A 12,457-nucleotide genomic window follows, 5' to 3' on the forward strand; every position below is an offset into this window, starting at 1 on the left:
AACAAATTACTATGTAAATATTAATTATATTTAATTTATTTAATTATACATATTATACATATATTAGTTAATTATATGACCTTTAGGTCATGTTTGGTTTGTAGAAAAGGGAGGAGAGGAAAAGAGTGGAATGGAGAGGAAGAGAGAAGAAAAGAATGGAAAAAAGTAGTGAAATTAGAATTTGTTGTTTGGTTTGATATAAAATTTAATAAGGAAATGAATTATATTTTTTTTCTTTAGACTAATTTACCCTTTACCTTAAATATTTAATTATTTATATTAGTAATATATATATATAAATAAAATGACAGTTCGGTGGTCGACGGTGAAGGTCCAGCGACTTTTCGGCGAATGTCCCACAACTTTCTTGTGAAGTCCGCGGGATTCCGGCAACGTCCTGCGGAAGTCTGGCGATTTTTCAGCGGTGATCCATTTATAATATTAAATCAATAAAATAAATTATAAATAATAATTATTAATGACATTAAACAAGTTGAAACATTAAAGGGTAATTTTAGAAACTTTTGTTTCTAACATAAGAGGAATTTAAATTCTTCACAACTTGGTGTGGAATTCAAATTCTACATTATGATGGATATTAAATTTTAATGAAAATTAAATTTTTATATATTTTGTCCAACCAAACAATAAAAATAAAAAGAGAATTTAAATTACTTTCCTCTCCTCTATTCTGTCTTCCCAACCAAACACCACCTTAATATATTCTATAATTCCTCTCGCAATCTGGAGCTCCCCATTTTTCTACCCTACGCACCGAAAACACCTTTAATAACATCCAAAACTCGATTTGCCACTTCTTGTCCAAACTGCAAGGGCAGACTGGAACTCAGGTCCATCTCTATGGCTCTGGTCTTAACCAAAAGATCTCTCTTCTCCAATTCAGCTCTCTCAGTTACCCCAACAGTTGCTCCAGAAAAATACTTCTCCAACCAAATCACCATCACATCATGAGCTATAGGGCTCACATGTTCACGTATAATCTCTTCACAGCGGTCCGTTCCACCAACTTCCTCACATTTTATGCTGACCAAAATCCCAGTTGGGGAGACCACACCACGAAAGTAAAGAGAGGAACTCAAGTAGGGTTTGGTTTCTGGGACTTGCTCAAGTCTCTGTCTCAATGTTTCAAGCTGAGCTTCTTCGTAAAATGTTTTGAGGTAATTTGGGTATAGAACAAGGTCTTTTCTAGGAGTTACATCTAGGAAGAGAATGAAATATGTGGGGCTGCATTGGACAAGCTCGAATTGAAAATGTGGTACATCGGTTGATGATTTTAGGTAAGCTTGAAGATTGGTTATGTTCATGGCACTTCCCGTTGGTACCTTCAAGTGAAGCCAACTTGCTAATACGAAATCAATCTGTTACCATGCCAAAAGCAAAAGTTAAAAAAAAAAAAGAAAAAAGATTCCCATTCCCACAAGCATTTATTATACAAAGTGTAATATAATATCCAGCAAGCGTCACTTGAAAACAAGTGGGCTCTCATAATATTAACCCATTTAAATTGTTCATGAAAGAGGAGGATTTTGATAGAATTTTTGGAAACAATATAGGTAGTCAATTATTTAGAGTAGTACACTAGTACCACTTCCTAGTATATTGTTCATAAAAGAGGAGGATGTTTACATAATTTTTGGAAAGATGTAGCTAGCTACTATAAGCATGCTGAGAAAAGCGACCAGCAGTATCCCAATTAACATTAAGATTGATAATTGACTCCATGGTGGTTATTAATCATTCAAATTCCAAAAACCATTATATATATATATATATATATATATAGTTATTCTCTAGAGGGATGCCTTTATTTTTTTTTTTTATGCGGACACACTTTAAAATTATATAATTTTATAGTTCATTCAATAACTAACCTTTTCGGTTTAAAAATGTGTTCATGTTTAAAAAAATGCAGACGTCCGCACTTAAAAATGATTTTATATATATTGAATGAACTATAAAACCGTGCAGTTCTAAAGTGTTAAAAACTCACTCTCTTAAACCCCGCAGTTTTAAAGTATATCAGCATGAATAAAAAAAAAAAGGGTGGTTGCAATAGAATTATATATATATCGTCTTCATTTTATTTTAATGCGAATATACTTTAAAATTATAGAATTTAAAAGAGTTAGTTTTTAATTCTCTTAAATCCTACGATTTTATAGTTCATTTAAAAACTAATCTTTTTAAACCGTACGATTTAATAATGTGAAACAAGCGTCCGCACTTAAAAATAATTATATATATATATATATATATATATATATATATATATATATATATATATATATATATATATATATATATATACTTACTGTAACAAAATTCGGGACATCCAAAGGCCAATATTGACTGCACATGGTACGCTCCGCCACGTGCAGCAAATCATTCCCGGAGGCTGTTCCAATCCTGGGTTCCCGGATTGGAACAGTGCCCTATATATATATATATATATATCCAGATTTAACGAGATTAAAATGTCCAATAATATAAATATGAATAAGCAACAGTGAATTTGAATGTGGACACGAGAGGGAGAGGAAGCGAGTACATGAGAGGAAGGAAGGCCACGTCTGATATGAAGAGAACCCTGAGAAGTGCCTTGGTCATTCTGATAAAACTCAACATCAGGAGGGACTGCCGAAGAAGCAAGAAGATGAGAGTCAAGCCTAGTCTCCAAGGCCGAGATTAAGCTAACCATCAGATCTTTGTGCGCCGCCGTCAGGTGAGGGAATTCCATCGGCTTCTGCCCCTTCATCAGCGGCTGCTCCATGTCTGATTGTGAGAAAAAGTTACTTGCCGAAGACCTGCAACGTTTGTAAGTAATTGATCTTGATATATTTGACGATGGACGAGAAAGAAAAGGTTGGGCTACCCAAAGTGGCGAACTCATAGCCATAGAGAACAACGGGTAACACTTTTGACTTCCCCTTTCGCACAGAGCTTTCAGTGGGAAGGAATATTCAAAAATATCATTATACAATCGTGATAGTTAATGTTTTTGTATTTGTATTATAGATTAGATTCTATTAATTTTCGGTGAGTTTGAAAATATGTTTGATAATTCCTTTGATATCAATATCTGAAAACAAGAGAAGTAAAAATACGTACGTTGGTTTATTTGAAAATTCTATTATTTTATAATAAAAAATAAAATAAAAAACTTAATCGAATAAATGGCGTAAATAATGATTTGTTTCGTACACGTAACGGATCATTAGATTTGACAACTCAATAAAAAAACAAAGAAGAAAAGTTCTGGTTTGACTTTTCTTCAGACGTGGGCCCACCTAAACATTAATCGTCCGAAAACATGATTTATTCTTCCTTCGACATTGAAAAATGGGTTGGTTCAGTTTTTTCATTAAGTAAAATGAAAACACAACTCTTTTAATGTGCTGCCAAACAAATTTTACTATTTTTTTTTTATTATTGAGAAACGTAAAACAACTTGTCAAAAACAATGCCAAATAATTCTTAACGATATGTTTCACAACTTGTATGCAACTGTAATTTTAAGTTTTATTGGACGATGTTAAACGTAAAACACCGTGTTAATCCTTAACGATAATTCCACTATAATGTTTTGTGTTACTCATTGTTATCCAGAATCCAATCATCTTGATTAAAGATCAAACCGCCACCAAATTCACGGGAGGAGGCGAATAAAGTGGGCTCAATTTTCGTTCAAGTCTCTGTCTCTAGGGACTCAAGCTTGTTACTGAACCTTTTGGTGAATTTGAAAACGGCAAAGTCACATTTAAATATATAGTCATTACTGTACCACAGCTCACATTCTTACTTCTACACGCCGTGATTGAAATCACGATATTAATTTTTTAAAGTTGATTATAAGATAAAGTGATTTTACGTCTTTTTAAATCTCCTCGACAGCAATTTCAAATGATCGTTAAGTATAAATAAGAAGTAAAATTTGAAACTATATAGAATATGTACAAAATTGAAATTTTAATTCAATTTTATTGATACATCATATATATCTAGTAACATAAGAATATTTTATTAATATTTTTTTTAGCTTGATCCACATTAAAAAAAAATTTACTTAATTAACCTATGTCATAAACAAATATTATGATAGAAAATGAATTTTTTTTTAGAATTTATAGTTAAACTAATTCAATAAATTTTATTCCAGATGTTTTCTGAATAATTTTTTTCAATTGATGAGTGATTTTTTTCTTCGCTTAATTAAATTAAATTCATATACTATTTTTTGTTTAATTAAAGTCAAGTATTTATTTACAAGTTTTATGTTATTTTTATAAGTGTTTATTTTTTTTTCAATTTTAAAACATCAATTTACCACTCTTAATCTACTTATTTCACTTTTAATTTACTAGTCTTATGTGTTATTTAAAAAATTTATATTCATTTTAGTATTGATATTGTAATTTAAATCACAACATTATAGAATTTTCCTTCTTCCTACCAAAGTAATTTTTTTTTAATGGATTACCATCTACAAATATTAACAATATAAGTTTATAATTTATAGTGTAGTCCATAGGTTCATTGGACTTAGTCTTATTTGGTATTGAGGTGTTGTATCTTAAAGTTACCGCTGTTGTGGAAAAAAAATTGTAACTATAAAATAAAAGTTAACAGTATGTAGTAAATATAATTTTTAAATAATAATTTTAAAAACATTAATAAAGGTATAAAATTTTTTATACAAGTGTAAAATTAAAACAACTTAACTTTTAAATTACAATAAGTAGTGTTTACCAAATATTTTAGTGCAGTAACTTTTAACTTACAATTGTCTAACCTTAATCCCGTAATTTGAAAATCTAAGCCTACTAAAAGGCGAAGAATTATATCTACTTCTTCCTGCAAATCTGCGAGACTACCAGGCTCTCACCTTCGCTAAGAGCATTAATTCACCACGCAGCCGAAGGTCCGAGTTGCCAAAACAATTGTAACGGCGCTGCATGATCGCATGGATTCCGGTTCTCCCACCTCATATATTAAGATAAAGCTAATACAACTGCTTTTTCAATCAAAAGGACATTTTATTCTTTCACCCCTCGTTTGTACCACCCTACAGGCTATAGGGCTTTAAGGCTCAGCAGAGTGATCAAACAATTATGATGAGATGAGAGTAGAATCATGCAGAAAGAAATTTCATATTCTTCAGTGCATCAATCACACCCATTCTAGCGACTTAATTAATCTACCAATGGTTCAACAAGATGTTCAAGGGAATCAGTTCCATTCCTAATTGAGATTGTTGTAAGTTCCTTTCTTCATGCTTTACAAGATTAGAAGCACCATACATGCACGAAATTTTAACTAATTCGAATAAGATTAGAAAGTAATTTAAGTACCATATCAATTACAGGAAGAAATCAAAGAACTTGTGCATAAAAAGGGGGACAATGATGTTCATACACACACTAAAATTAAGGTCAATCAACTCCAATTCTTTGTACATTCCCAACCTCAAATTCAAATACCAACCTCAGGCAGTAAAAACCTTCTGTATCTCGCCTAATACCCGGCTTGCTACCTGCGGTCCAAACAATCTCGGAAAGCTTGAGCCGAGATCAATCTCAATAGTTTTGTTCTTAATCAACCCATCCCTCTTTTCCAGATAAGCCTTGTCTGACTCCCCTACATGTCTCCCTCCACAAGCACACTGATTTAGCCAGATTCCAATAACTTGCTTAGCAACAGGATGCACATGATTTGTTATAATATAGTCCAAACGTGTTGATTCACCTGCCCCAGTTTCAGTTTCAGTATCTACACGGACCATAATTGCTGAAGGAGAGATGACACATCTTAAGTAAAGGGAAGACGAGAAGTAGGGTCTAACTTCAGGTACTTTCTCAAGCATTTGCCTATATTCATCCAACCGTGTGCTTTCATAGAAAGTTTGAAGATAGTCGGGATGGAGGACAAGATCCTTTCGAGGAGACAAGTCAAGGATGAGGACTAGAGAAGAAGGGCTACTCTGGATGAGCTCAATTAGCAAGTTTGGTGCATCAGTGGAAGAGTTTAGATATGCTGAAAGGCTTGTTATGTTCAATGCTGCTCCTGTTGGTAGCTCACTGTGTACCCAACTTCCCAGTATGAAATCAATCTGACACGCATCCATTATCATCAAATTATTGAAGACCATATACGCCTCGAACTTGAATGTCACACTAGTGCCTAGTAAATTTTGAATCATTTGTTTCTTATGCTTAGGCAACTAAGCAGAGTAGTGCAATCCTAGGCTAAGAAAAGAAAATCTATTTCAGACATAAATGCATTCAGTTCCAATGTTTAAGAGAGGCGCCTAGTTTCAGGTTAATTTTACGCTATCTAACCAAATTTCTCAAGTTATGAGACAAATTCACTGAAGTTGCAACTCGCAATTAAACAAACGCCAATTATGTAAAAGAAAGAACTACCAGTGAGGACTTGAGCCCGGATCTGATTTGAAGAGAAGCTTGAGCAGTGCCATTTTGGTTCTCGTAATACTGTACATCTGGTGGCAGAGTGCAAGGGAGTAGCTGCGAATCGAGGGTATTCTCCACCGTTGATACGAGATCAACCATCAGCTGCCTAACAGGGCCTGAAGCGTAGGGGAATTCCATGAACTTCTTACGGCCTTCGTTGTGCGAGTCCATCGGAGATGACGATGGTGCGGCAGAACAATTGACTTTGGCGGTTGACGACGTTGAGGACTTTGATCTCGAAGGAGATAAATATCTGCAAGCCGGAGCCGATGGATGAGAGAGCTGGAAGCGTAAATACTGCCACTGGCATAAGTGGTTCACAGCCATTCGTTCTTAATCACTTCGTCAAATCACTACTTGGCCACTTGCTTCTTTATAACTAAAGAGCAAACTCCAAACGCGCGTTTTGCGTTATCTAAGCTCCAGGCCTTTGCAGTAAAATTCTGCTGCGCCGTGAAAGTTTCATTAAGAATTCTTTTTACCGATAAAACCTTTCTATGATCATAATATTGGAACTAAGTAATCTTAATATTATAATGATATAATTACAAAAAAATATTTTTTTAACTTAAATATTCTTAGTACAAGTAATATAAACTATGCACAACATTAATAAATAATTAATATCAGATTCAATTTATAAATATCAACAAAAGAAAATTACATAATTTTTTAAAAAAGCTAGTATCTGCATATGTGCAGTATCAGAAATATGCACAAGCCATTTTAAAAGTCTAAATGTTTACATTTTAAAAAAAAATATCTTTCTCTTAATATAAATTCTATAAATATCATACATTATATAAGTCGTTAGAGAATATTTTACCTCATCTTAAACCTTTAATGTAATATAACATATACTTTTTTGTTATATATAGATAATTATTACTAAGTAAAGGCAAGTTCTTTATAATGCAAAGTTTTTTATAATGAAATCTACAAACATTATAACTTATTACACACATAGAATTTATTCTTATTTGTAACTAGCCTAATTTAAGATCAAAATTTTTTATAACCCTATAGAAGTTATTCTTACATAAAGTATTACTTTAAAATCTACCATAAAAAAATGGAGAAAAAAAAACTTTTTCCACTGAGTTTAATTGAAATTTAAGGAAAAAAAATCATTTTTCCTTTTCTTTCTATTTTTCTTCCTAATAAAAGAAAAAAAAAAACGATAGGAATCAACTACAAAACAATAGTTTGAGATTCAAGGTGATAAAAGACCACAAAGAAGAAACTTGTCACTTCCCGGGAAATAACAAATAGGGACGACTTAAATAAGTTAGCAAATGGTAAGGTTGATTACGATTAAGTAGTAGCTAGAATGATAAATTGTCCTAGATCAATAACATGCCCGTGAAGTGCGCTGTATCTTTACTTTCTTTTTCAACTCATCGTTTACATTATTTCAATAATGTTTGGATTTTGGAAACCAACGTTGAACCTGATGCCTATAATTACCCGTAAAGTTTGGAGTTTCCTTTTCTTTTCTTTTTTTCAAAAAAAGGGGGGCAGATAGGGAGATACATATACTCAAGATATGACCATACACTCATATTATTGACCTGTACCTAGTAGTGCCTGGGTTTCGAGATCCATTTGCCTTTGATCTCCACCCCTGCTACATTATACAAAATAATTAAAACTAAAAGACCATCAACATCCATCATACAAATTATACAAGAACAAACCATGAACCATGGCTATATCCTATAATCCCATCACACATTCAACTATTCAAGACAGAGATTTGTGTGCGCGGCTGTCAGTTGCAGACTTTGCTGCTTTTGATATACGGCGCGCAAAACTCAACTTTCTTCATCTCATGAGACCCACCACATACGACAGTTTCCTCGCGGGCGCGCTTCTTCCGTTCCCCTTTCAACCAGACCCCAAACAGCTTCAAATCTCCACCGCTACTTTCTTTTTTTTCGTCATCATCAGTATCGCCGACCAACCCATCGAGGATGGACCCACAGCTTCCTTGCCCCATGATGCGATTGATCTGGTCGGGCCCCACCTTGACGTACTCGGTCAGAAACGTAATTAACTCGTCGCACTGTTTCTTCGCCTGCGCCAGTTCGGAACTCAGTGTCTCGTTGTCTCTTCTCAATTTCGCATTCTCGTCCGATAAGTCCGCGAACTTTGCGGTCTCAACCGATCCCTGGTTCTTCGATTCCGGAGATGACGTGGACGTGGACCCCATGTCCTCCCCTGAATTCGATGGCGATGTCGCTTTCGTTTTCCCCGCCGTCTGAGCCGATTGCCCTGTTGCTGTCTTGCGGCGACGGATTTCCGTCAAGAATTCTCTGTGTCCTCGACGGAAGTTCTCGTTGGCGAATTCCCATTTGTCGGCCACGATTTTCCGAAATCCCTGCAAAGCATCATCAAAACTGTTACTCTCCGAGGATTTGACGATTAATTTAATCGGTCCACACAGAGGAATTAAAGACTCGTCACTCGCGTATGTGCCAATGCTACTATCTTTTGCACTAAATGGGTCCAATTCAGACGATAAATCGCCATAACCAGAGAACTTCTAGAAGCACGTATTTTATTTAGCAGTCGTGCATCGTCAAAAAGGCAATTGTTAATTTGTTACGTTGGAGTGCTCTGCCGCCTTTCTTACTAGTTTCTACATTGAAGAGATGCTCTAAACTTATTGCTTTCTAAATAACAACAACAACAATAATAAATAAATAAAATAAAGGTCTAAAATTGTGCAATTGGATTCAACGCTCAGGCGTTTACATTAATGGTAGATATATGTTGTTACCTAAACTTATTACTTTCTAAACTATAAAATAATATCAGGCAAATTTTCTGAATTTCTTTCTTTTTAATATAACAATTTTTTTAATACTAATATAACAAGAATTAGTAAAATACAAATATAAAATCCAAACTAGTAAATCTCACAGGAGGGAGAAAACATGCTCCAGAGTTCTCACACACAAGCCTAAACCTATTCAACCCCTCCATATCAACTTTATACCTCATAGGACAATTTATACTACCAATTACTCAACTAATGCGGTTTTCGAGCTTCCTGCTGGGAAAGTGTAAGCTAAATTATCTTGTCACCATTTTGGGATTGTTCTATTTTAATCAAGATCTTCGATTCGAAACTTGATAATGCAGTTGAGTCAAATACTTATTAAAAGAGTTTTATCACCTAGTGTCCTACCCGACTCGAATCTGAATTAATACAGACCCAATATAGTCTTCGAACATCTGATAGTTTAATACACTAAAAAAAAATTATATTTTCACCATTTTAGAGCGTTAAAAATCAGCTATCTGATTACAATATTATAAATACTTCTGAGGCAGCCAGTTACTACTATCGGATTGAAATAACCGGGGTATGTGTGCGCGCGCGCTCACATACATTGAATTAGAAACATATGCCATTTCAATCTGTACCAAAACTTAATCACCTAAAATCCACCTTCATGAACCAGAACCAACATAATTATATACTTAATATTTTAGATAAATAATCTTATTTTATATGAGCATTCTAAAGTCAACAGTATTTTAATTTGGCCAGACTTAAACGAGATAAATTACAACCTTCCGTATATACGTATACGTACGTATAAATTTCATTTTTAATAACCTATGCAACAGTGACGTACAGCCGGGAGATGAGAGAAGCATAAAGTATAACCGCTGCACGCTAACCAATCTAAACCTGTGAACTGTGATTTGTGAATCACGACAATTTCCATCACGCCAACGCAATACTGGACCGTTCTAGTATCATCGACTGGCGAATCACAATTCACAGGGGTGAACGTCGTGGCTTTCTTTCCCTTTTTTTTTTAAAAAAAAAAAATTTGTTAAAAAAAAATTTCAATCATTCAGAGCTTTCCAGATCAGGTTCAGAATTTAGATAGTAATATATATATATATATATATATATATATATATATATATATATATATATATATATTTTTATAGAGTATCTATTCCTAGGAAACAATAAAAAAGAAAATTATAAATTGGACAACATATATTGTTGAGTTGAAAAATAAAATCAAATTAAGCATGTTCAAGCCTTTATATTTTCATCCAAAAGTTTTTTTTAAGTAATTAAATAATTAATTAAACGTATAATACTACAAAAAAAAACAATCGAAAAGAAAAGAAAGTAGAGGAGAAAGGTAGGTGTGGCTAAGCTTACATAAGTATTGAGTTGGCGGACAAAGCTTGAAAAATTGTTGTGCTTGAAGTAATTAGGCAGCAGATCCTTGGCAAAATCAGCAGTTTTCCAGACAATAAAAGTGGCGCCACTTTCATTCCACGATATCACATCATCAGTGCTCGGATCATCCACCAACTGGTACGTCTTCATCAGGAACGGCGCCGGAACCGACCTCTGCGCCATTCTTTCCCGATTTGCCCCTCACCAACCCCCCAAAATCACTACCCTTTTTGAGAAAAACAAAAATAATTACACTTGAATGAAAATATCGAAACCCTCTAACACCTACTACTTTAATTTGTGAGATGAATATATTTTTGGGGTCTAGACGGAGCAACTAAAGAGCAAGAGGGCAGTCAAGAATTCCCAGCCCCAGCAATAAAACCCAGAAAGAAAAATATTGCCACTACGTTTGCTCCTATGTGCTTCCATGAGCAATCGCCAATCTAACCAGTCCTTCGGCTAGATGAGCAAAGACCATAACTTCTCTGAAAAATATTCGAAACGTTCTCTTTGTTAATTCTTGCACGGGTCTCTTATAAAGAGAGATTGGAAAGGAAAGTGACGCGGGTTCTAGAAATTTTGAGAAACGCAACAAAATAAATTAATAAACGATCAAACAAAAATTAAATAAAAGAGAGAATGGAACACCTTTCCCACTCCCACTTTTATATTGGTCTTCTTTTGGGGGGTTTCAAAGCTTAGCTAGGGGGATAAGTGAGAGAGAGGGGGGAGGGGAAGAAAGAGGTGGGAAATGGGATTTTTCTTTCTTTATTAATAATGGAAAAAATGGTGGGCAGTTCTGCTTGGTCTTTTCTTGAACGAAGCTTCTAATACGTTTCTAAAAGAAATTTGAACTTTGGACGCGTGGATTTCGCCCATGTTACTATTATTATTATTATTATGGGGACAAAGATGAGAGATAGATGAATTTAGAAGCCGATTATAAGGACGCGACATTGGCTAATCCCCTTTCCTTTTCCCACCTAACACTTCCCTGCTGTTTTTTTTTTTTTCCTAATCCATTGCTTCATTTCATCCCCTATTAATTATTGTTACAGGATTATTTTCAAATTGGTTACAATATCCTATGGACTAAATAGTGTAGTGTCGGGACTGTATATTAATTTATTAATTTATAGAGTATATAATTGTACATACAGCTCATTGCAAATATATTTTAGTCAACTAAAAATTTGTTGTATTTTACCATTCTAATTAATTAAAAATGAATTAATCAACTAAGTATAAATTAAATTAACAAAAAAAATAAAATTCTTGCAATTTTAAAATTCAACCCATGAACTTCTAAAAATAAGAGGCAAAATAAAATATGAGATCTAACTATATTTAAATTTTTAAAAATAAGTAAAAATAAAGTCAAATTTTCTTTTAATAAAATATTGGAACAATTATATTTTTAATTTTAACAAATTACTGATTTATGATATGAATCTAACCATAGAGGCTGTATTTATAATGTACAAGAAAAGTATTATTTTATTAATTTATCGAAATTGGCCCAAGTCGGGAACGCAAAAAATTATTATATAATAGAGAGTATTAATTTATTAATTACTAAATTATAAAGGATTTACTGTATGAAGTTTATTAAATATGTGAATAGTGCCACACATTATAAATTTTTTATTTCAACAAATTATCATAAATAATGTGCCATTTATTTATTGATTGGTGGGATAATACAATTGATTCACTTGTATCTCATAAGAAATTATCGACTACTTAATGT

At 33.4% G+C, this 12,457-nt stretch overlaps 3 protein-coding genes across 3 annotated transcripts; all 3 read right to left on the reverse strand.

Moving 5' to 3' along the window:
• Positions 1-455: 455 nt before the first annotated feature.
• On the reverse strand, positions 456-3,104 carry LOC102623285 (red chlorophyll catabolite reductase-like). The gene is made up of 2 exons (XM_006466545.4): positions 2,570-3,104; positions 456-1,379 (listed from the first exon to the last, which is right to left on the reverse strand). The coding sequence occupies exons 1-2, from the start codon at positions 2,915-2,917 to the stop codon at positions 768-770; spliced, it is 960 nt and encodes a 319-aa protein (XP_006466608.2). The 5' UTR covers positions 2,918-3,104; the 3' UTR covers positions 456-767.
• A 2,215-nt stretch (positions 3,105-5,319) lies between these two features.
• On the reverse strand, positions 5,320-6,864 carry LOC102622999 (red chlorophyll catabolite reductase, chloroplastic). Its single transcript, XM_006466544.4, has 2 exons — positions 6,441-6,864; positions 5,320-6,127 (listed from the first exon to the last, which is right to left on the reverse strand). Exons 1-2 carry the CDS (start codon positions 6,813-6,815, stop codon positions 5,504-5,506), a joined length of 999 nt encoding a protein of 332 aa, XP_006466607.2. The 5' UTR covers positions 6,816-6,864; the 3' UTR covers positions 5,320-5,503.
• A 1,171-nt stretch (positions 6,865-8,035) lies between these two features.
• LOC102622704 (heat shock factor protein HSF24) lies at positions 8,036-11,426 on the reverse strand. Its single transcript, XM_006466543.3, has 2 exons — positions 10,684-11,426; positions 8,036-8,868 (listed from the first exon to the last, which is right to left on the reverse strand). Exons 1-2 carry the CDS (start codon positions 10,885-10,887, stop codon positions 8,260-8,262), a joined length of 813 nt encoding a protein of 270 aa, XP_006466606.2. The 5' UTR covers positions 10,888-11,426; the 3' UTR covers positions 8,036-8,259.
• Between the last annotated feature and the right edge of the window lie 1,031 nt (positions 11,427-12,457).

Source organism: Citrus sinensis, chromosome 7, assembly GCF_022201045.2.
Source record: "Citrus sinensis cultivar Valencia sweet orange chromosome 7, DVS_A1.0, whole genome shotgun sequence".
NCBI classification, from domain to species: Eukaryota; Viridiplantae; Streptophyta; class Magnoliopsida; order Sapindales; family Rutaceae; genus Citrus; species Citrus sinensis.